Genomic DNA, 25,607 nt, shown 5'->3' on the forward strand with positions numbered 1-25,607 from the left:
AGACTGCTGAACATTGCCAACTGCTTCTGGATGGGAGACCCTGTAGCAGTTGGCAGCAAATCAACACTGTGTACAGCAGTGTTAGCTTGCCGAGTAGTGCAGAGGAAAGATTACCAGAGTCTGATGGTATGCGCTCAGGCTGGGGAATCGATTACAAGAAGTCAGGATGCATAAGTATCCCTAGCTTACTGTATGTAAGTAGGTTTGGCCAAAACAAACCACCTGTCGTTCATGTTTGTGCTAAGGTGAATTTTTGCAAGGGTCAGACCAAATCTGGGTTTGGGTTGCCCAATACAAGTTGGAATGGTAGTTTTTTATTACTTCTTTGCTTTGCAGGTTGACAGTTTTGAATTAGAAGCTGTATCCCTGGGTGAGCTGAGGAAAGTTGTGCTTGGACATGACAGAGAAGGGTATGGAGCAGGAATGTATCTGAAGATGGTCACCATTAAAGAATTTGAAGACTCGCCTACTGAATGGGTTTTTCCATTGTGGAATTGGCTGGATAGCTATCTGGGTTTGTGTCAAACAGTCTGCAAATTGTTCACAACAGGTACAAATTTTATTGACTTTTTACCCATAATGCGCAAAAGTCTTTGTTTTAGAGGGACTGGATAATATCTTGTAAATGGTGATCAAATAACATAAAACTAATTTCCACACAAAATATTTAAAAAAGTTTTTTAAACAGTTTAAGAGTGTCAGATGGTCTGCTGTGCCAAAGGTCACAATGCCTTTTATATCTGCTGACATCATGCTGGTGATTGACACAGAGGGCTAGCCCTCCCATAGTGGCCCTGTGTAGTTGTCCTGCCCATGTGTCATGAATGTGTTATACAGCGCATATACAGTAAGTCTACAAGGGATTAGAACCTTCATGATTCACCGCATATGCACTGTAATACCAATTTACGGCACAGGTATGGAAAAACTACACAGGGCTCCTGTGGGCAGCTGAACCCAGTGCGTCAATCAACAGCGTGACATCAGCAGAGAGAGGCAAAGCCATTTTGGAGCCTCTCTGACGCTGCTTTTTTTTAAATGGAAATAAGGCATCAAAGTCTCAGAAGAAAGGTATGTCTGAATTATGCTTGTTAGATTCTACTGCAATGTTTTACCAATGTAACACATGGTTATAATGTGATAGATGCACTTTAAATGCATAAACACAGAAGCCATGGACAAAGCTGTTATATAAGCACCAATGCTATGACAGCCAATGGATGCATTTATTGCAATTTCGAGTGATTATATGGCCTTCAATTAAATAAAAAATAAAAAAATTAAGAAAAAATTAAGCTAATAATAAGTACCATTTATTAGATGGCAACAACCCTTTAAGAGACATATAAAGAGGCATTCAGAGGCTTTTTGCCTTCTTGATAAAGCTTTTATAATTTACTCTAGTTAGTTAAAAAAAACAATGGGAGGAGTAAATAAAAAACGTATAAAGAGTAGGAGAGGCTCTTATCAACTAGTTTCCTGGGACCCGAGCTACTCAAATAACACCTATACCCACGGTGTAAAATGCAATAAATAAAAAATAAAAAATAAAATTTAAAAAACCCTGAGCCTCAATTTCCATTTTTGAGTAAATAAAAAAAACTGAAAAATGCAAGACTGATTTTCTTTCCAATAGCAACCATTTACAGCTCCTCTTTCATATCTTAAGGAGCTTTGGTAAAATGAAAACTGTACTCTCGTTCCTGTGGGGAGTCAGTTTCACTGTTAGTCTGTATTTATTTATTTGTAAGAGACTCAGAACATTATTTCATCCATCCTGTAACAAAGAGGCAAACATATAGAGCCATGGGGTCACTTGTAAGATAAGTATACGGGCCCCTTGTCCCTAGCTGTCTCTAACAATCAGACAGTAACTATAAGCATTGAAATTCATCAACTCTGTTCCTTACATGCAAACTAATAGATGTTAGGAAATTACTTTTAAGGAGATAATGGGTCGATAATCAGGTAAAAGAGCTTTCCTAGGCTGATTGCATTTTTTGTTTGGCCAATAAAAATTATCCTTATCGGCCACACATTGTCCTGTGAAAATAGAGTAAGAGAGGTCAATAATGGTATATTTAAGGGAATTATTTGTGCAGCCCAACGACATGATTGATCAAGCCTTGTGAAGGCTCAGAAAACTAGTGCTGATTACCAAGATCTACGCTCTGTTCTACAGCCCACGAGCCTGTCTAAAAGGACCCCTAGCTGCTGGGCTCCTTTTCATACAGTATGTTATGTCATCACTCTTTTGGAATAACTCTTTTTTGTAAATGGCTGTTTTCTGATGGAGCAGACCAATGATGGGTCATCAAGATGATTACAGAGGAATCTTATGATACACAATATGGACACTTATATTAGCCATCAAATTTAGGAGTTTAATTAAGTCCAATTGTCACAAGTGACAGGAATCCCCTAGCAATGCAGTCTGCTTTACAAACATTTGTGAAAGAATGGATAATATTGTAGAGCTCACTGAATTCCAGTGTGGTACTGTAATGGGAACCACTACTGCAAAACATCAGTCCCTGAAGTTTCTTCCCTATAGATTTTCCATGATCAACTGTAAGTGGCATTATTGAAAAGGAGAAGTGTTAAACCACAGCAACTTAGCCACAAGGTGAAGACCACATACATTTGCTGTGGTGTTTGGTGTATAAATTTGTTAACACTCCATAAGCACAGAATTAAAAACTTTGATATTAAATTAGCTTTACCCCTCCAGGAGCTTTATGGCATGGGTTTCAGTAGCCGAGCAGCTGCAGGCAAGCCTTACATTACTAAACACAATGCAAAGTGGTTTGGTGACTCTCAGGAGACCATTATCTGCCTGACTGCTTTGTGCCAGCTCAAAAGTTTGGTGGAGAAGGGATGTGTGGTTGTTTCTCAGGGGTTGGCCCAGGCCACTTAGTTTCAATGAAGAGAAATCTCAATGTTTTAGCATACCAAGACATTGTTGCTTTCTTCCAACTTTGTGGGAACAGTTTGGGTTTGGTCCTTTTCTGTTCCAGCATGACTGCGCCCCAGTGCACAAAGTAAGGTCCATAGGAACTTGTGGAAGAACTTGACTGGCTCAAACAGAACCCTGACCTCAACCACTGTTGAACACCTATCGTATGATCTAGATTGGAGATAGCTAGCCAGGCCCTGCTCTTGTGGATGTATGGTAAAAATTCTTCCAGACCAGATCTTCTTATAAATGTTCATGGATGTAGAATGGGACACTGTAGACGTAATGTGTCCTAATGCATTTGTCGCTATAGTGTATAATTTATTGAATCAATGTTCTACACACAGCAGTAGTATTCTCCATGGTGACGCTACACATTAAAGGGTTTTTCTGGTTTGGGCAACCTCATCTTAAGATGCAAGGCGACATGGAGCCCCCAGACATAAAGTTACATTGTAAATGTGTTCCACTGCGTAGAAATAAAAATTATGCAGAGTTCAAAGCCAGCTTGGGAACACCTTCTTAGTTGTTTGTAGTTTTACTCTATGTCTTCATTTGCTAATACTATGCTATTTCATGTTACCTATTTAGCATGAAAGCAAATATATTTCTTTATAATAGAATTGATTTTTCTAGAACAGTTTTTGAGTACTGTCGCCATTGTTACCATTAGTGCACGACACCATAGGCTGGGTTCACACGTTGTAAAATGAAAAGAAAAAACAACAGTAAAATAGGTATTAAAAGCAGCAGTTTTTACTGCTGCTGCTTTTAATACCCATTGGGCCTCATTTCCTTGGGCTTTTCCGAGTAGATTTTGTAGGGTTTTTTTGTGTCGCATGTGTTATGCCCAGAATTTCCAAAAATCCAAAAAACCTTACTGACTCTCCACTTTACTCAAAAAATTCATAAAAGATCTTGTCCATCAGGGAAAAGGGGGTATGTCTCCAAAAAACCCTAGATAAAAAAAACCTGAACAAATTTACTAATGTTCCCACATAAAATGTGGTGCATTTGAGCTCTGGACTTTGAACCTGACAGCATAGAGCAGTTGTAAAATTAGTAAATACCATGGAAAAATGCCTGTCGGGAAAAAAACCACTAAGAAAACTACACTTCACTTTTTCATAGACTTTAATGGAACACATTGGCCCTCATTTAAGATTGGATAGGTATTTTTTCATGGTATTTACGTTAGCATCTTGTATTTGGTGATTTTTCCACATGCTCTGAGCGGTCAGGTTTTTCAGAGCTCAGGTTTTTCTAAACTATTGGGGACACGCCCCTTTGCCCAACGGCCATTCCCCTTTTTCGGGTATTCTTAGTAAAGTGGAGAGTTGGTGAGTTTTTTGGGAATATTTGGTTGCAAATTTTTGGTTGCAAACGAAGCATGGGATGCAATTTGATCGAAAAACCTGAAAAAAAAACAGTTGGGATCACATTCAATGGGGGTCAGTAAATGACCTCCATTGTTTTTAAAAATGACAGTAATGCCAACATTAAAGTGTGAAGTGTGCACTGACAGCAGCTTTTCTATAGAATTTAACGGATCACCATATTAAATAAAATAAAAATCTGCAGTTTTTTTTATACCATTTTTACTATCGTTTTTTTTTTCTTTTTATTTTACAATGTGTGAACAATGCCTTAACCTGTAATATTTTAATTTACTATTTCATAATTTTCATCCTCCGTTTCTGCCTTTTTTGTTTGGTTTTCTCATATTTAAGGCAAGAGATTATCAAAAAGTCCGGTACCTATTGCTGATTATGGTGGATCATGGATAATTGATATTTCTGGGTCCGGATTTGAGAATGCGGAGAATCTGAATAGTTTTTCTCTGTCATTTTATGGTAATGGCGGAAAGGCTTACGTGGAAGTAACAATTGACGGGGACACTTTGCAGATCAAGGTAATTATGCTTTACAAACAATTTACATTACTGCATATATAACATCATAATGGTTCAGTCCCAAGTAACGCATACGCAGCGTGAAATAGCGCATCACAGTCATGCTGGCACATGGTCTTGCCTCCAAGCCTCACTGCACACAGGGCTGTGGTGGGGAATTTCTGTGTGTATTCTCATTGGAGAATACTCAGCGTATTTCCCACTGCGCAGAAGATTTTGCGCAGTGTGAAATATGCTGCACCATACCCTAAAACAGGATTCTATTGTGTTACATTTATAAGGCAGCCTTAACCTGTTAAAAACCAATTAGGTGTATGCACATCATTGCGCAGTTACCAGTGTGCGCATAGTAGTAGGCCGAAACAAGACCCCTCTTCCCACGCAAGACTTCATCTACAGAATATTCTCTTCTCACATGCCAGTTACATATCAGAAGAATACCTTGACTGTAGGACTGTGGGATCACAGTGGAAATTATTACAGTCAGCTTTTCCTATAGACACAGTATATTGTTTAAAGGGGTTCTCCCTTGTTTATACAGTTTTTTGTTATTATGTTTGTGTGTTATGTGTGTATAAGTATATGTTTTTTTTAATGTGTGTGTTGTGATTATGTATATATGTATTTTCTTACCTTTTGTGAAGATCCGGAAGCTGGCCCCTTTTTCTTCCAGAGGCTTGCTGTGTAACCTCGGCCTCCGCCATGTTGTGTTCGGTAAGTGGGATGTCGGGAGGTGTGTTCTTGCTTCTGTCCTTCCTATCTTCTGACGTCTGAGGCAAATCTTTTCTTCCTTTTTCTTCCGTGTCTCAGCGAGGAATCTGCGGCCTCTTCCGGCGCATGCGCAGTTTTTTTTTACCAATAAAGTTTTTTTTGTCTAATTGACAAACTGTCTGCACTTGCGCGAAGCTACGCTATTAGCGTAGATCTAACGTACGCTACGCTGTTAGACAATTAGACAAAAAAAACTTTATTGGTAAAAAAAAAACTACCTGCGCATGCGCCGGAAGAGGCCGCAGATTCGTCGCTTAGCCATGGAAGAAACAGGAAGAAAAGATTCGCCTCGGACATCAGAAGATAGGAAGGACAGAAGCAAGAACACCCCCCCCCCCCCGACATCTCACTTACCGAACACAACATGGCGGAGGCCGAGGTTACACAGCAAGCCGCTGGAAGAAAAAGGGGCCAGGTAAGAAAATACATATATACATAATCACAACACACATAAAAAAACACATACTTATACACACATAACACGCAAACATAATAACAAAAAACAGTATAAACAAGGGAGAACCCCTTTAAGAATATAAAAGGCCTTAGAGAGTGACCATCAATATGCATTTATTTTAGCTGAAGCTCTCATAGATTCATACGTTAATAATAGGCATTAGTAAAGGGGAATTCTCCACAAAGGAACCACTCCTATCAGCTTAATATTACCTAATAAGACATATGGATAACCTCTTTAGATTCACTTTTCAATAAGAAGCAAGCCCAAAAGCACTGCTTAGTAACCGCATCATGCAACTATTCAGCCCAGAGCCATAAAACTATGAATGCACTTTTCCATGGATGAACATTAGGCTTCAGGGATGTGGAATTCCTATCGCCCGACGCCCGGGACATGCAGTTTTGGGTGCCGGGCAGGGGAATTTGTCCAGCCCTTAGCCCGGCTTCAGGCAAGCAGGGCCGGCCGGACCTGACAAGTCGCCCGGACCTCTGCAGTCTGTATGGAGCGGGCTGCTGAGGGGAGGAGCGGTCTCACGTCTGCACGGGGAGATGCATGCGGCGCTCAGCAGTATGTATAGAGCGGGCTCCGGACTCCTGCCCGCTCCATACTCCGCAGCCCCCGGCTGTTCTCAGTAGCTGGGGGCTGCTGCTAATAGCCAGCATGCGGCGATCGCCACCGCTGGCTATTAACCCTTTAGATCGCCGCTGTCAAAGCGGGGGAGATCCACTATAGAGGTAGCCGGAGGGCTTACCTCTGTTCCCTGCTGTCCCGCTCTGTCATTGATAGAGCCTGGCTGGACCAGGCTCTATCAATGGATCACAGAGCACACAGATTAATAGAGTTCAATAGAACTCTATTCATCTGTCTGAGGAATCTAAGTGTAGTAAAGTGTTGGCTGTCCGGACATGCTGGGAGTTGTAGTTTTGCAGCATCTGGAGGGCCACAGTTTGAAGACTGCTGCATTAACCACTTCCATGTTAAAAGTTCACATCACCCCCTTTTCCTATATAAAAACATGTAAACATAATAAAAATAAACATATTTGGTATCGCTTTATGCGTAATTGTACAACCTATTAAAATATAACAGTATGTATCCCGTACGGTAAATGTAAAAAAAAATACCAAACCACAGATTTGCAATTTTTATAATATCCCAGAAAAAAAGTTAAAAAGCGATTAAAAAGTCAGATCAATACCAAAATGGTACCGATACAAAAAACAGATTAGGCGCAAAAAATTAGTCCTCATACAGCCTGGTATGTGGAAAAAAAATAAAGCTACAAGGGTTAAAAAATGGCAATTAAAAAAAATTAGAAAAAATCCAGAGTTAGTAAAGCATGATGTAAATGATACAAATCTGGTATTGCTGTAATAAAGTATAAAACTAACATGTTACCTCAACCACAAGGTAAATGGCGTAGAAAAGAAAACCACCAAATCTTAAAAATTATCTTTTACTATTTCCATTTCCCTTCCCTAAATATATATATATATATTTTTGGTTCAGAGAATATGTTATTGAAAAATTATAAAGTATCCTTATAGTAGGTAGTTATGGCTATTATAGGGCGAGGAGGAAAAAATTAGAGCATAAAAGCGAAAAATGGCCCGGACAAGTGGATCGTCATGAGGGACAAGTAGATTTTGCTCCATTTTAGTCCAGTGGACAAGTAGTTTTTTTTATAAATTTCCACACCCCTGGGCTTGATTATTTCCATATTAAGGCAATTTTCACTGTAATGTAGAGAAAGTTAGTTATTTCAGCTCATTTTCTGCATTCTTTTCTTGTCTTATTTGTACACAAAATGCATTAAATGCTATAAAAACACATCCTGTTTCTTTGGGTGCAACACATGCCAAAGCATGCTATTTTGTCAAAAACATTTTTAACTCAAATATCAAGCAAACCATTATTTAGCCCACCGAATAGTACATGGCTTCACGCCATTGTTTATGCATCTGTAAAAGTCTGAACAATAAAAAAAATCACCTTATTTATTGTATTCTTTTATCACTTTGGCTTAAAAAAAATATATATTAGTAATAAAATGTGATTGATAGTTGCCCTTCTAATAGTCTGTCAAGAGAAAAATAAATGGAAAGAATTTCCTTTTAAAATGTTTTTCTCGTAAAGATGTTTTTATTTTTTTATTCATTTATTTCAACAACTAGATAAATTTGTTATCATCTTTGTCCTCTGAACCCTTAGAATAAAGTTAAAGGGGTTGTGAGGGACTTACAGGGCTGTGCAAATGAAAAATTCCATTTTTCATTTTCATGGACCACTGTTCCAAAAATCTGTCAGACACCTGTGGGGTGTAAATACTCACTGCACCCCTTATTAAATTCTGTGAGAGGTGTAGTTTCCAAAATGGGGTCACATGTGGGGGGGGGGGGGGGTTCCACCATTCTGGCACCATGGGGGCTTTTTAAATGCACATGACCTTCAATTCCATCCAAATTCTTTCTCCAAAAGCCAAATGACGCTCCTTCTCTTCTGAGCCCTGTAGTTCTCCCTCGGAGCACTTTACATCCACATGTGGGGTATTTATATACTCAGAAGAAATGGGGTTACACATTTGGGGAGGCTTTTTTCCTATTACCCCTTGTGAAAATGAAAAATTTGGGATAACACCCGCATTTTAGTGGAAAAATAAAAAATGTTAATCTTGAACGAAAATTCTTCAAACACCTGTGGGTAGTTAAGGCTCACTATACTCCTTGTTAAGTTCCGTGAGGGGTGTAGTTTCCTAAATGGGGTCACATGTGGGTGTTTTTTTTTTTGCGTTTATATCACAATTGCTGTAATGATCAGCCACCCCTGTGCAAATCAGCTCAAATGTACATGGCGCTCTCACTCCTGAGCATTGTTGTGCACCCGCAGAGCATTTTACGTCCACATATGAGGTATTTCCGTACTCAGGAGAAATTTTTCCTTTTTTTCCTTTTACCTTTTGTGAAAATAAAAAGTATGGGGCAACACCAGCAAGTTACTGTAAAAAATTTAAAAAAAATTTACAATAACATGCTGGAGTGGACCCCAACTTTACCTTTTCATAAAGGGTAAAAGGAGAAAAGCCCCCAAAATTTGTTAGGCAATTTTTAAATTTTTTTATTTGTTAGGCAAATGTTACATTTTTTACAGTAACTTGCTGGTGTTGCCCCATACTTTTTATTTTCACAAAAGGTAAAAGGGAAAAAGGAAAAATTTCTCCTAAGTACGGAAATACCCCATATGTGGACGTAAAATGCTCTGCGGGCGCACAGCAAGGCTCAGGAGTGAGAGCGCCATGTACATTTGAGCTGATTTGCACAGGGGTGGCTGATCGTTACAGCAATTCTGACATAAACGCAAAAAAAAAAAACATCCACATCTGACCCCATTTAGGAAACTACACCCCCCACGGAACTTAACAAGGAGTATAGTGAGCCTTAACTACCCACAGGTGTTTGAAGAATTTTCGTTGAAGATGAAAACATTTTATTTTTTCACAAAAATGCTGGTGTTATCCCAAATTTTTCATTTTCACAAGAGGTAATAGGAAAAAAGCCTCCCAAAATGTGTAACCCCATTTCTTCTGAGTATATAAATACCCCACATGTGGATGTAAAGTGCTCTGCAGGAGAACTACAGGGCTCAGAAGAGAAGGAGTGTCATTTGGCTTTTAGAGAAAGAATTAAGGATTTGCATGGGGGTGGACATAGGGGTATTCTACACCAGTGATTCCCAAACAGGGTGCCTCCAGCTGTTGCAAAGCTCCCAGCCTGGAAGGACAGTCAATGGCTGTCCGGCAATACTGGGAATTGTTGTTTTGCAACAGCTGGATGCTCTGTATTGGAAACAGTGCTGTACCTGATGTTTTTCATTTTTATTGGGGGGGGGGGGACTGTGTAGGGGTATTTGTATATGTAGTGTTTTACTTTTTATTTTGCATAGTGTAGTGTAGTGTTTTTATGGTACATTCACATGGGCGGGTTCACAGCGAGTTTCCCGCTGGGAGTTTGAGCTGTAAACCCGCCCATATGAATGTACCCTGTACATTCACATGGGGGGGGCGGGGCAAACCTCGAGCTGTTGCAAAACTACAACTGCCAGCATGCCCTTTGGCTGTCCATGCATGCTGGGAGTTGTAGTTTTGCAACATCTGGAGGGCCGCAGTTTGGGGACCACTGTGCAGTGGTCTTCAATCTGTGCTATTCCAGATGTTGCAAAACTACAACTCCCAGCGTACCCAGACAGTCCAGGCATGCTGGGAGTTCTAGTTTTGTAACATCTGGCCCTTCAGATGTTGACAAACTACAACTCCCAGCATGCCTCGGCAGTCTGGGCATGCTTGGAGTTGAAGTTTTGCAACATCTGGAGGGCTACAGTTTGGACACCACTACTTAGCGGTCTCCCAGCTGTTCTCCTCCAGTTGTTGCAAAACTAAAACTCCCAGGATGCCCTTTGGCTGTCTGGGCATGCTGGGAGTTGTAGCTTTCCAACAACTGAACGCACACTGGTTGGGAAACATTGTTTTCTAACTCAGTGTCTCCCAACCCGTGTGCCTCCAACTGTTGCAAAACTTCAACTCCAAGCATGCCCAGACTGCCCAGACATGCTGGGAGTTGTAGTACGTCAACATCTAAGGTGCCAAATGTTACAGAACTACAACTCCTAGCATGCCTGGACTGTCTGGGCATGCTGGGAGTTGTAGTTTTGAAACTCCTAGAAGCAGCAGTGAATATCACTTTAAGGCGATCTTCACTGCTGCTTCCACTTGCCTGCCACCTCCACGTGTGCCTTCCGCCAGTCCCCAGTCCTTAATGTCACGCCATCCCCACCGGTATGTGCCGCAGCCCCCTGCAGCTTTCGGGATCCTCTTCCCCCCGCTCTGCCCGACTTCTGCCTAAAATTTAACCCCCCAGTCAGCGATCACTGTGATTGGTCCACAGGGACCAATCACAGTGATCGCTGACCAGGACCATCCAAAGATGGTCCTGGGGGGGCTTGCAGAAGTTGTCCCCCACTGGTAACAGCGTGACTGCTGCCAGTTAACCTGTGCAATGCTGTGCATCGCCCGGTTAACTGAATGGCTTTTATAAACGTCATGATGCGCGAAGTACCAGCACATCATGACATATATATATGTCATTCTGCGGGAAGGGGTTAAAATAGGGAGAGCTTCATGGGTACCTGCTCTACTTAGCCAGTCCACATATGGCAAAATCTCTTTGAAGGGGTACTCCACTGCCCCAGCGTTCGGAAGATTTTGTTCCGTACATTGGGTGCGGGCTGTGGGGGTCATGTAGTCGTAGCCATGCCCCCTCGTGATGCCATGCCGCACCCTCTCAGTGCAAGTCTCAATGGGAGGAGTTGCTGCAGTCACCATGCCCCCTGGCATAGACTTGCATTGAGGGCGCGGGATGTGACATCACGAGGGGCGTGGCCATGACATCACAGCCCCTGCAGCCCGCACCCAGAGTTCAGAACAAAATGTTCCGAATGCTGGGGCAGTGAAGTACCCCTTTAAGATTACCAAAATTGCACAAAATGTTTTTTTTCTAGGGGGCTGGTCTTTTCCAAGAGTGTATACTATATGAGGAACTATAAATCTATCACAGAAAATCTGGTTTTGGTAAGGGGGTGGTCTTCGCAAAGCTGTGGTCTTTTGGAGAAGTTTTGCTGTATTTGGTATTAATATTTGGTTAATCACCTGCAATGCTTAGTCTCTCTGATCCTGGGATTACCATTTTGTGATTGACCATGTGTTGGGCTTTTTGTTTGGGAGCTGTGCACTAGGCTAAGCTCTGCATAGTGACTATAGCTGCCTAATGTATAGTTAATGGGGCTGTTACCAAAAATTGTGAGTTGGTTAGGGGTTAAAAAAAATAACAACAGTAATTTAATTATGTATGATATACTCATTTTAATGTGATATATGAGACCTTTCACATGTTGCACGGCCTAGTTGTAAAAGCATATTCAGTTAGCATTTATCATAGGGATTACTATAGTAACCTTTCATTTTTATACTTTTATTTTAGGATGAACTACAAGTGGGCACCATCTATAAGGTTCAGGTTTCCTGGTCGCATGCACAGGTGTTCACATCATGGTATTTATCCTCCATACATATGAAACACACAGTGACGAATCAGGAGATGTGGTTCAATTTTCAGCTCTGGATAAGGCCTAATGAGGATAAATGTGTGGAAATCCCTGCAATGTATCCATATGAGGATCCATTTCCAGGTGAATATTAGTGTTGAGCGGCATAGGCCATATTCGAATTCGCGAATATTCGCGAATATATGGACGAATATTCGTCATATATTCGCGAATATTCGCATATTCGTTATATTCTCGTTTTATTTTCGCATATGCGAAACTTCGCGTATGCGAAAATTAACATATGTGAATATTAGCATATACAAAATTAGCACATGCAAAAATTCGCATATGTGAAAATGCGCATATGCTAATTTTCGCATATGCGAAGTTTCGCATATGCGAATTTTCGCACGCCAGTCTCACACAGTGGTATTAGAGCCTTCTTTACACCACACAAGCTGGAAGCAGAGAGGGGTGATCACTGTGATGTGTACTGTGAAAAAAAAAAAAAACTAAAAAAACAAAAACGAATATTCGTAATTACGAATATATAGCGCTATATTCGCGAAATTCGCGAATTCGCGAATATGCGATATTCGCGAATAATATTCGAATTGCGAATATTCGTGAGCAACACTAGTGAATATTAGCTTTTTTCATTTTCCCATTACACATTCATTTAGTGTGAAATTGCATTTAATGAAAACATGCATGGTTATTATTTCCAGTGGTGGAATACACCATTTCTGTGCACACTGGAGATCAAATGGCTGGACGGTGCACCGGACGAATGTACATCTGCATTGCTGGAGAACATGGAGACACAGGAAAAAGAGTCCTAAATGCACCTGATTCTGATGTCATTTCTTTTACCAAAGGACAGGTAAATTGTCAGGGACAGTATTATTTGGGCTGGTTATGTAATAAAATAATTATCATATTTTTTATAGAAGTACAGTAGATCCAACACTTTTAATGATTCACTGTGAGAGTCATTTACAAAGAGCTCCTCTTGCTGTTGTGCACCTGGGCCATCCATGTGTTACATTACTTTATTTACAATTGATCACTTGCGGGGGGGAATGTGTATAAGATTTTAAAATTACAACAGTGCAATTTCTAAAACATGGTTGCCTAATAGCGGCCTGCAGCCGCAAATATCAGGGCATAACATTAACATGTAGATGCATGTGGTAGAGAACACTATATAGAGACCGCCTGTTGAATTTTAACTCTAATTATAGGCAAATAGGAATAAAAGTTAAGTTTTAACCCTTAATCTTTAGTTATTGGATGGGAAAAATAGGGTATTAGTGATCACGCAAGTGATCAATTGTAAATAAAGTCTTGAATTGAACCCTCCAAAGTTACATGACATTACCTCTCAATAGTTTACGAGATGAGCGCCAAGGGGCCACACTTATAACACACTTTACATTTCTGAGCATGAACACCATGTGTGCCCTTAGTTTTAATTTCTTTATTCTGTAGTCAACATTATTCAAAATGTTTTTGCTCCTGTAAGCGTGTAATGTTGTAGACCTGCCAACAATCCTAAGGCTACATTCACACTATGTTATCTTTACCTGGAATATCTCTGGGCAGAGAATTTGTCCCGCTGTGGGCAACGACTGAGTTGCTTGTAGGCCGATCAGATATGCGCCATCTCCATAGATGGCTCCGCTACAAGTATGACTGTGTTCATTCAGAATCAGGAATTTGAATTTGCGCCATGGAAATTCTGCCGTATGCACGGTGCAGCAGAATCCCATTAAAGACAATAAGAGGTGACATGGATTTTATCAGTGCTCTTGTAACTATCTTACGCCAAATCCGTATACAGAATCTATATACCGAAGTATACCAAAGTAAATCAAACGGAGCCATTGTCAGTTTAAAATTCTTCAAAGTTCTGTGTGCTCGTCACTGAGCTTTATTTCAAATAGTTCAAGCTTATATTACCTTTGTAATTAACATAAGTTCCCACCCTCACTAGTGGGATGTTCTAGCATTCAGGGAGTGAGCAAATAACAGAGAGTAGAATGGGGGAGGAGCATTGTCCTTATGGCCAGAAGCTTCCTCTACACGATGGTTTGGGCGAGATAGGAGAGAGCAGATGGGGGAGGGGTGGACAAGTAACAGAGAAGCATGGAGTCCTCATCCTAAATGGGCCTTTTACATATACAGTATATAAAATGTATATATACACACATATACATCACAATCCCCCCTAAAATGACAATTTTCCCTTTCCCTAATTTCCATCTTCCTAACTCATCTGCCCCAATGTGTTTTCTCGAACGCTTCACTGTACTTTAGACGACCCATGGATTGTCCATGGATCCCCTTAGCCTCAGACTTTACACATATGAAGTCAGATGCTGTCCCTATGGGTCACTGCCGTTATAGATGGTATTGAAGCTCTGTAATGGGGTATAGGCTTCATCTGTAATCTCAAAGTCCACCTTCGTCCTCACTGGCTTGGCATTCTCAATGCTCGTCTCACACTTCTTCTTTAGGCAAGGCAAAACACAACACGCAACAAACCAAGATTATCAGAATTATAAGTATAGTTATTTTACTGGCCCTATCTTGGCTGAGATATATATATATGCAACACTTCTTTTAGATGTTTGTGTCTCCCTTTTGTACTTGGTTTCTACAAATAAAGCTTATTTATAACTTATATTTACTTTGGGTGTGCACTATATGCAGTTTGCTTTCTCTTAGTAAGATATTGTGCTTTTCTTGCTGTAAGTAGCACCCCTTGCTATATTGATGCTATGTACTGGTTGAGCCCTTCTTCTTTTGTTGTACAATATATATGTAACATGTCTCCCCAAACATTTTACATACCCCCCCTTTTTCCTCTTACACCATACATCATAACTAATGCCGTACCATTTTGGAATGTTATAGCGGATGTGGCTCTTAGTTGTTCGGCCTGTCCTTTAAGAGCATTTACAAAGAAATGTATTAATCTCTGTTGGTTATAATAGAGATAATTAATCTTACTAATGGAAATCTGGGATATTATTGACTCAACTCCGGCTTTTTACTTGACCTATAGTTTTAAACTCATCTAGGACCCCCTAGGGACTCCTATAACATCAATATACACAAAGGGATCAAGACTCCCAGCAGGGGCTGCACGTTTACTTCTAGAGTGTGGTTTGGGTTCCTTTGTAGGTTTGGTAATGGAAGTGCGTATGGGCAGACATGTCTTGACGAATGTGCATTCTCCAGTTCAATTCCCTTCTAATCGGATTATAAGCTTCATATCCCCAAGTATCCCATACTTTACGATAGTTACCATTTACTCATCCCGCTAGCTAGGTCTATCCTTTCCATAATCTTACACCAAGTATTCTTTTTCTTTATAACATTATCACCCACTGAAATACTTATTGCATCCCGCTATTTGTACATGTTCACCCACTGATTCTCCTCATACAACGCCACATCCTAACAATCCGTTGTAATTATCTTTCCCTTTGGAACAACCATGGTTATGTACAGACATAGATTTAACAGTTATCAGAGATACATCTATACGGGATCATCATATGAAAGCGTCTCTTTCCTCACTTATTTCTTGCATAGGTTTTGAAGAAATGGGTGACAATTATAGAATCTGAACTGGGTACAATTTTACAAAAGGTTCTTAATTGTATTCTTTACTGTATCTATGGTTAGGGATCAGTACAATCATATTGGCCTACCCCAGGCAGTTAGATGAAGTCTACTCATATTCTCTGAAACAGGTAAGATAATTATGGAGTGTGTTGGTCAGGTACCTTTATTGTTTTACCTAGGTCACATGTCAGATGTAAATTATGACATCTGTACAAACCTTCTTTCTGCATTGTTGAATCCTGAGGCCACCCAATGTACGGACATTTCTACACACATAGCTCCCATTTGCTTAGTGTATGGGGTCATATATGTTACCATGGGGTACAAGACTGCTGGCACATACATTTTCTTACCAACTCTCTAGATGCCGTCTTTGCCCTGTACCACCTCTTTCTTCTTCCATTGGTCTCTCTCAGCATGCATAGCTTGTTCCTGCAAGAGACCTAACCAGACAAGAGCACTGCAGCCTTTGCAGCCTCCTTCACCATTTAGTCCCCTTGGCTTCTAGGGTTGTTTCCTTCATGTGGCTCTGATCTTTACGATGGCCACTTTCTCTGGCCGCTCTCAGACTTTGAACACTTGAATTACAAACTACAGATTGGTTCGCTCAAGGATTCAAGAACACTTTTACTCCAATAGGCCCATACTTGTGGGCGGTAATTAAAGTGTACCCATACTCATCGTGTCATACCTTCAGATATCTTACACATCTCAGTGAATACCTTCAACTCTACTTCTCTGAACCACCAGCTCAGATCGAGTGCTTAATTGTAGTAGAACTTCATTCTGCGTGTGGTCACCATATATCCTGTCTTATGTATTACATCTTTAAATTACTTGGAACAAACTTACATTTATAACTCAGCATCAACCATGGATTTTCTGATGTCCTATCATGGCTCTTGAATTTTTTACCTTATGAGTTTAAGACAATCAGCATCTTCGTGTGACACTAAATTATCATTATAAAGTTATCCACTCAAAATTGATGGTATTCAAATAAATTCAATGTAGAATGTATAGGTATATCACATTGTGTATGCAGGCACTATAAACACATTCAAGTTTAAACAGTAGATATGTTGTTTCTTCAATTTAATGTGGCTGTGTTTCAGTACACCCAGGCTGTTCTGTCAATCTTCCTATAAGCCCCGCCTTTCTCCTCCCACTCCTCTATGTCACTGGTCACCACCCCTTTGAGTCTGGCTTTTTGTCCTCCCTTTGGTTTAGTCATTCCTCAATAACATTCGAACATCTAGGTATCTGCTTGGCTTCCTGTGTTATTTACATGGAGACTAGTGTTGAGCGGCATAGGCCATGTTCGAATTTGCGATATTTCGCGAATATATGGACGAATATTCGTCATATATTCGCTAAATTCGCATATTCGTAATATTTGTGGTTTATTTTCGCATATGCGAAAATTAGCATATGCAAAAATGAGCATATAAAAAATTAGCATAAGCGAACATTTGCATATGCGAAAATTAGCACAGTAGGATTAGAGCCTTCTTTTCACCACACAAGCTGGAAGCAGAGAGGGGTGATCACTGTGATGTGTACTGTGAAAAAAAACCAAAAACGAATATTCGTAATTATGAATATATAGTGCTATATTCGCGAATTCGCGAATATGCGATATTCACGAATAAAATTTGCATTGCGAATATTCGCGAGAAACACTAATGGAGACATACAATACACATGTAACATGTAAAAATACCAACATTTACAAATACTCAACATACAACACACAGGGCCCACATTCTCACCAAAAACTAAATGTAAAAGAATAAAAATATACATAGCTCTTTCAAAAATTGGGAAAAATCACCTTCAATGAGCATTATTTAGAATCAATAAACCATTAGCTGATTTTAAATACTTAAGGTAATATTCATTAATTAAATAGTGATTACTTTTTAATTTATTTTACGTTTTATTTAATTCTCCTCGGCCAAACTCCTTCTCTGGTTACTCCTATAATATAATCAAACCATTAATTGCATTTCCTTATACATTTAATTATTATTTTTTTTCCATCCATCTTGCACTCCTCCAAAAACAATCTTATTAAGAAATTAATAAAATATCATCAAATAGGTTCATTATGACATACACTGCTTCACCAGAAACCATTGACTGGTCATGCTCTATGTATTCTTAATTCATTTAGTCTAAATCATACATACTTCACTATACTTAGTGTGCTAAAATGGCTGCTGGGGAGTGGAGGTGGGAACTAATTGGGGGAGCTAAAATGGCTGCTGGGGGAGGAACATCACTACTGGGGGTGGTAACATGGCTGCCCCCCATACAGAGTAAGCATGTGGCAGAGACTAGCAGCCTCATGGCTATCTCCAGAAAGAGAGAGTGAGAGCATGGGATATATGGAGGAAGAAACAATGGAGGTAGTGATTTTTAGGGTGCGGCCGGTGCATGCCCCAGCTAAGCACCACAATGGAAACATGACCAATAAGAATATGGCAGTGGATGGTTACGTTACTCCCGCCAACATTGCATACAGATGGCAGGAAAAGGTATTTCATCTGTATTTTCACACTCCCTTCCCACACCCTAAAACAAAGTCTCTCTTCATTGAATATATGATATTTATCACTATCCTATCAATAGTTTATAAAAATGTATGTGTGCATATCGGTGTTCATTTCATTACCTAAATATTTTCATCATACTTTCAGGCAAAACAACTTCTGCCTATCTATACCCATTCAGAGGACTACAATATAACTAAGTCAAATCACAATTGTTCTCAAGAATCACACTGTTGTATATAACTGTATATAACACTGATATATAAAACTTCTTATCCTATCAACCATCAATATATTTCAAACTTGCAACTGCCTTAATATATATAATTCCTCCATTCCATTCTGAACTCACCACATGTTTTCCATCAAAACTTCACTTATTTTTTTCTTACTCTATACAACTCTCTGCATTTCCCTTCCCCCACTTCCTGTCAGCAACTCTATCAGTGAGATCAGGTTACATCTGCAGACCTAAGGCCCCCGACTTCTCATCTAGAGCCCTCAGCCCCTCCCCCCCTGGTGGCACCTATTTCATGTACCTCCAGCTGTTGCACAACTAAAACCCTCTCAAAACCCTCCTGTACCTTTAGGAGATATCTTTAAAACACTAATACATTAGGTCTAGTATTAGAAAGGAGAAAATCTACTCCCTCTCATTGTCTGAATTAGCTAATTTAACAATAATCCATTGACACATTAAGACGAAACATGATACATATACCACATATTCAATCAGTTGCAATGGGACAGGTCCCAGGAATATTGCAGAAAGTCCGTGTATACACCATGTCCTAGGCTCACATCCAGCGTCTATTTATAACAGCATCTGGCATCCTGCGCCATTCCGTTCTAGACCTACCGCCTACTTATGACAGCCTTGTCCTAGCCATGCCATGCCTACTCATCCCAGACACGCAACTGGATACTTACAACAATTTACTTTGCAATTCATTCCCCGATTATGACCCAGTCCCTCCTGCCATTATCCTGCGTACTCACTCACTAACATTTCATACACACTCGGGCAGTAGATAGCTACTCAAGGACAGATACATGGGTAATTAGCTCTGGGAAATAATTTACCTGTCTCTGCTTCATCACAGACCAGTCAACTTAAGGCATCAAGATAAACCAAAGGAGGGACAGGGGTACTGTGGGGCTAGGTACAAGAAGGTGCCCTTACCGTACTTCCGGAGATGATCCACTGCCTTCCTCTGTGCCATCTCCTTTGGTTCAAAATGATGCTTCATCAGCTTGACTAGATTATGATGGAAAACCCAGGCCCCACTTAGGTTGGGCGACACCTGACATGGATTTTATCAGTGCTCTTGTAACTATCTTACTCCCGACCAAATCCGTATACAGAATCTAAAAACCGAAGTATACCAAAGTAAATCAAACGGAGCCATTGTCAGTTTCAAATGCTTCAAAGTCCTGTATGCTCGTCACTGAGCTTTATTTCAAATCGTTCAAGCTTATATTACCTTTGTAATTAACATAAGTTCCCACGCTCACTAGTGGGATGTTCTAGCATATAGGGAGTGAGCAAATAACAGAGAGTAGAAAGGGGGATGAGCATTGTCCTCATGGCCAGCAGCTTCCTCTACATGATGGTGGGGGTGAGATAGGAGAGAGAGCAGATGGGGGAGGGGTGGACAAGTAATAGAGAAGCATGGAGTCCTCATCCAAAATGGGCATTTTATATATACAGTATATCAAATTTATATATACACACATATACATCTATCACAGAGGCTGCTGCACCAGAAGTCCCAAGCGGAATTTCCCCATTCAGAAATTCCTAAGTTTGAACGTACCCTAAGGCTATGTTCACACTTATGGAATGTCCGCACAGAAAATCTCTGTGCAGACATTCTGGACTAAGACCGCACAGGAATGCGTCCTCGCATATACGGCTATGCATTCTGTGCGGAGTCGGCAAAAAGAATGAACAGGTTAATTCTTTCTGCAGACACAGAAATCTGAATTTTCGTGCCAGAAACATCTGGCACAGAAATTCCGCCGTGTGCACAGCGAAGCAGAATATCATTTAATACAATGGGACTCTGCTGCTCCAGAATCTTCAGCATAGTTCCAATCCGAAATTCTGCACAAAAAAATTCCGAAAGTGTGAACATGGCCTTAAATTTCTTTTTTGTTAAGTACTTTCCAGTAAATACCGCTACTGGACCAAATGTTCCTAGATCTCTGTTCTTTGCAATACATTGACAATGTATTAATAATGTATTACTGAATTTAATGTTACTATTCCCAATGTCAATAAGGTGTGTACATACACACCCTGACATCCTTAATCTGACACCCTTAGTGTTAATTTGACAGTATCAGTGTCTAGGGAATTGCCCCACTAATAAGTGGAATGGTAACCCCCAGTTGACGATGTATTTTTACATTTTAAGAAGGAGTGACACAAGGATGATATAATTCAAGGTTTTCTGAATTGATGATCCAAAATAATTTTATGTGAAAACTAGATGATCATAAAATATTTAATAGTTACAGGACTGAATAACAGTACAGTACTGAAAGGAAACAATATCAAGAAGGTTTATAACTGGTTTCCAGTTATGTAATGAGTAGGTGCACGATCACGCTACAATGGATATCCCCATCATCATGATCTCGTGGGTACTGCCCAGTGTACCCACTAGATCATGGAAGGAGTTAAGCTGTCACCCACAGCCGGATCTCCAATTGCACTGCCGGGATCCGAGTAAACATCAATTCCGGCAGTTTTACCTCTTCCAGGCCATGGTCAATAGTGAGCACAAAATGTATTGTATTTGACAGAGGAAGGGATCTCCCTCTGTCTATCCTCAGCACCTCTTAACATGAGTGCTTGGGTTCTGGTGTTGAAGATGGCTGCTGAGAGCCTGACAAAGGCCCCCAGATCTGCCATCAGTCTCTGCCTGTTAGGACGTGTTGATGGCACATCCTAATAGACTACCTGTCAGTGTAACATTTCACTTTTTAAAATGACTGCAAAAAAATTCCATTAAAATACTCAAAATTTCCCTTGGTAATACCTTGAGGGGTCTAGTTTTTAATATAAAGTCCTTTCCCCCCCCCCCCCCCCCCCTATGTTCTGTGACTCTCGGTCTCTGCAAACCTTGCTTAGCACATAAATACAAGATGTACTTTCCAAATTTCCCAAATACTCAACATTTTTTATTAGGCTTCCAATACATTTTAAATGTTACCGTAAGAAAATAAAAAATAGCTATCGATATAAAGTGGACATATAAAAGTATACATTTCATAAACTTTTTGCATAGTATGTATAGCTACATGCCACAGAAAATATACAAAGACAAATAATTAAACATGTGAAAAACAATTTATTTTGTTACATATACACACACTAGTTGAGTGGGCTTTGGAAGAGAGGAAGTGAAAGAGAGTTTTAAAACTGAGAGTTTGAAAGCAGGAGTTTAAGATCACTGTGAGTGTTACTTTACTTACACTGTAGAGACTTTAACTCACAAGGTCTACTTAGAATTTAATTGTAATAGTTACTGTCTGTTTTTGGCTGATAATCTGAGATCCCCATAACTAGATGGCCTCCATGTTGGAAAACACAGTCCGGTGTACATCTTGCGCAATGTATGCAATCATTGAACAGCAGTTCAAGGGTGAATTTTGTTGTGAGAGATGTGTGCGAGTTGTTCATTTGGAAGCCCAGATCCTGGGTCTAGAGGAGAAACTGACAACATTGAGACGCATTGACAACTTGGAGAGGAGTCTCCTGCTCACTGAGCAAATACTCTCTGGGATAGAGGTGGGGAAGGATAGTGGGACGGAGGTGCAGCTAGCTGGGTTACAGTCAGAAAGCGGGGTAGAGGGAAAAGTGTCAGGGAGTCTAGTCCTGAACTGGCACACCCCAACAAGTTTCCCCTTTTGGCAGATGAAAGGGATGCCATTTCAGAGCTAGCAGTACTGCAGCAGGACTCTGCCTCTGACCGCCAGGGGGATGTCTGCTCCAGTAAGGAGGGAGAGAGGAGTGCAGGGCAGGCCAGACAGGTACTGGTAGTGGGGGACTCAATTATTAGAGGGACAGACAGGGCAGTCTGTCACAAAGACCGGGATTGCCAAACAGTGTGTTGTCTTCCTGGCACTCGAGTTCGGCACATCGCGGATCGGGTTGACAGGTTGCTGGGTGGGGCTGGAGAAGACCCAGCGGTGATATTGGCACCAATGACAAAGTAAGAGGTAGATGGAGTGTCCTTAAAAATGATTTCAGGGACTTAGGCCACAAGCTTAAGGCCAGGACCTCCAAGGTAATATTTTCTGAAATATTACCTGTACCAGGAGCCATACTAGAGAGGCTGTGGGAGATTAGGGAGGTAAACAAGTGTCTCAGAAGCTGGTGTAGGAAGGAGGGGTTTGGGTTCATGGAGAACTGGGCTGACTTCGCTGTTGCATACAGGCTTTACTGTGGGGACAGTCTGCACCTCAATGGGGAGGATGCAGCTGTGCTTGGGGAGAAGATGGCTAGAAGGGTGGAGGAGTGTTTAAAATAGGGACTGGGGGGGAGGGTACCTACAGCATAGAGGAAGAAGATAGTGTAGATAAAGAGGGGGGACTTATTAATGTACCTGGGGGTGGAGCAGAGGCAGGGGTTAAAATAGTTAAAAGGGATAGGCTTCATAGGAAGAAAAAAAAACATACACCATTGAAATGCATGTTGACTAATGCCAGAAGTCTGACCAATAAAACTGAAGAACTGGAGTGGTTGATGTTTGAGAAGTATTATGACAAAGTGGGTATAACAGAGACTTGGTTGGACGATAGCTGTGACTGGACAGTCAACATACAGGGTTATATAGTCTATTCAGAAAGGATTGGACAAAAAGGAAAGGGAGAGGTGTTTGTCTTGTAAAGTAAAGTCCAGTCTGAAGGCTGCACTGCGGGAAGATATACGGGAGGGAAACGATAATGTGGAAACGATAAAAAATTCTGATAGGGATGTGCTATAAGCCACCAAACATAATGGAAGAGACAGAAGATCAATTACTTAGGCAATCAAAATGAGGTGATAATAATGGGAGACTTTAACTATCCTGATATAAACTGGGAGACTGAAAATCTCATAAAGGAAACAGGTTTCTGACTATAGCTAAAGACAATTATCTGTCCCAAATGGTGCAGGGCCTCACCAGAGGGGGCGCCCTGCTAGACTTAATATTAACCAACAGACCTGACAGAGTAACTAATGTGCAAGTAGAAGGATACCTAGGAAATAGGGATCATAATATAATACATTATAGCTTGTTCTTCAATAATGGAATTTTACGAGGGACCACAAAAACAATGAACTTTAGAAAGGCAAAGTTTGATCAACACAGAGAAGCCCTTAACAATACAAAATGGGATAATGTCCTCAAAAACAAGAATACTGACATTAAATGTGAGACTTTTACAAATATCTTAAATTCTCACTGTAAGATGTATATACCTTATGGGAATAAAAGGGTCAGGAATAAAAGAAAATCAATATGGATGAATAAAAATGTTAAGGGAGCATCAAATGAAAAAAATAAAGCATTTAAACTACTAAAACAGGACGACAGTGAAGAAGCATTAAAAAGCTATAGAGAAAAATGTAGAATATGTGAAAAACAGATAAAAGCCGCAAAAATAGAGACAGAAAGACTCATTGCCAAAGAGAGTAAAACTAACCCCAAAATGTTCTTTAACTATATAAATAGCAAAAAGGTTAAAAATGAACCTGTTGGCCCTTTAAAAAACGATAAAGAAGAAATTATAAACGGGGATCAGAAAAAAGCAAATATATTAAACAAATTCTTCTCCACTGTATTCACCAAGGAAAATGAAATGAAAGGTGAAATACAGCGATGATAAGGTAAATGCCCTTGTACAGGTCACCTGTCTATCCCAGGAAGAAGTACAGTGCCGCCTACAAAAAATCAAAATAGACAAATTGCCAGGTCCAGATGTGTTCTAAAGGAATTAAGTAATGTAATAGATGGACCCCTATTTTTAATATTCAGGGACTCTATAGTGACAAAAGACTGTTCCCCAGGACTGTCGCATGGCAAATGTAGTGCCAATATTTAAAAAGGGCGTCAAAAGGTGACCCCGGGAATTATAGTCCTGTTAGTTTAACCTCAGTTGTATGTAAATTGTTTGAGGGTTTTCTAAGAGATGCTATTTTGGAGTATCTTGATAAAAATAAATGTGTGACTCCATATCAGCATGGCTTTATGAGGGATCAGTCCTTTCAAACTAATCTGATCAGCTTTTATGAAGAGGTGAGCTCCAGACTGAACCAGGGGGAATCGCTGGATGTTGTATATCTGGATTTTACCAAAGCATTTGATACGGTGCCACATAAAAGATTGGTGCATAAAATGAGAAGGATGGGGCTGGGGGAGAATATGTGTAAGTGGGTAAGTAATTGGCTCAGTGATAGGAAACAGAGGGTGGTTATTAATGGTACTTATTCTGATTGGGTGACTGTTACTGATGGGGTACCACAGGGGTCAGTCTTGGGTCCTGTTCTAATAAATATATTAATTAATGACCTTGTAGAGGGGTTGAATAGCAAAGTAGCAATCTTTGCAGAAAATACTAAACTCTGTAAAGCGGTAAACACAATAGAGGACAGTGCACTATTACAAATGGATCTGGATAGGTTGGAGGTTTGGGCTGGGAAGTGGCAGATGAGGTTCAACACTGATAAATTTAAGGTTATGCACATGGGGAGGAATAATCCGGGCTGGGATTATGTATTAAATGGGAGAACACTTGGGAAGACTGACATGGGAAAGGATTAAGAAGTCTTAGTTAACAGTAAATTTAGCTGTAGTGACCAGTGTCTGGCAGCTGCTGCCAAGGCAAATAAAATCATGGGGTACATCAATAGGGGCATAGATGCCCATGACAAGGAAATAATTCTACCGCTGTACAAATCACTAGTCAGACCACACATGTACTGTGTACAGTACTGGGCACCCGTGTACAAGAAAGATATAGTGGAGCTGGAGAGGGTTCAAAGACGGGCAAATAGAGTAATACGAGGAATGGGAGGACTACAGAACCCAGAAAGATTATCAGAATTGGGGTTATTTAATTTAGAAAAAAGAAGGCTAAGGGGTGACCTAATAGCTATGAATAAATAGATCAGGGGACCGTACAGAGATCTCTCCCATGATCTATTTATACCAAGGACTGTATTTA

At 40.3% G+C, this 25,607-nt stretch overlaps 1 protein-coding gene across 4 annotated transcripts in view; it reads left to right on the forward strand.

Moving 5' to 3' along the window:
* The window catches only part of LOC130274080 (lipoxygenase homology domain-containing protein 1-like), a 316,463-nt gene that overhangs the window by 83,002 nt on the left and 207,854 nt on the right, over window positions 1-25,607 (forward strand). For all 4 annotated transcript variants that reach the window (XM_056521934.1, XM_056521930.1, XM_056521931.1 and 1 more), the window contains 4 exons: window positions 337-550; window positions 4,687-4,868; window positions 12,129-12,336; window positions 12,924-13,078. In XM_056521934.1, coding sequence (XP_056377909.1) covers window positions 337-550; window positions 4,687-4,868; window positions 12,129-12,336; window positions 12,924-13,078 — 759 coding nt within the window. The remainder of the gene's footprint in view (window positions 1-336; window positions 551-4,686; window positions 4,869-12,128; window positions 12,337-12,923; window positions 13,079-25,607) is intronic.

This window comes from Hyla sarda, chromosome 5, assembly GCF_029499605.1.
Source record: "Hyla sarda isolate aHylSar1 chromosome 5, aHylSar1.hap1, whole genome shotgun sequence".
NCBI classification, from domain to species: Eukaryota; Metazoa; Chordata; class Amphibia; order Anura; family Hylidae; genus Hyla; species Hyla sarda.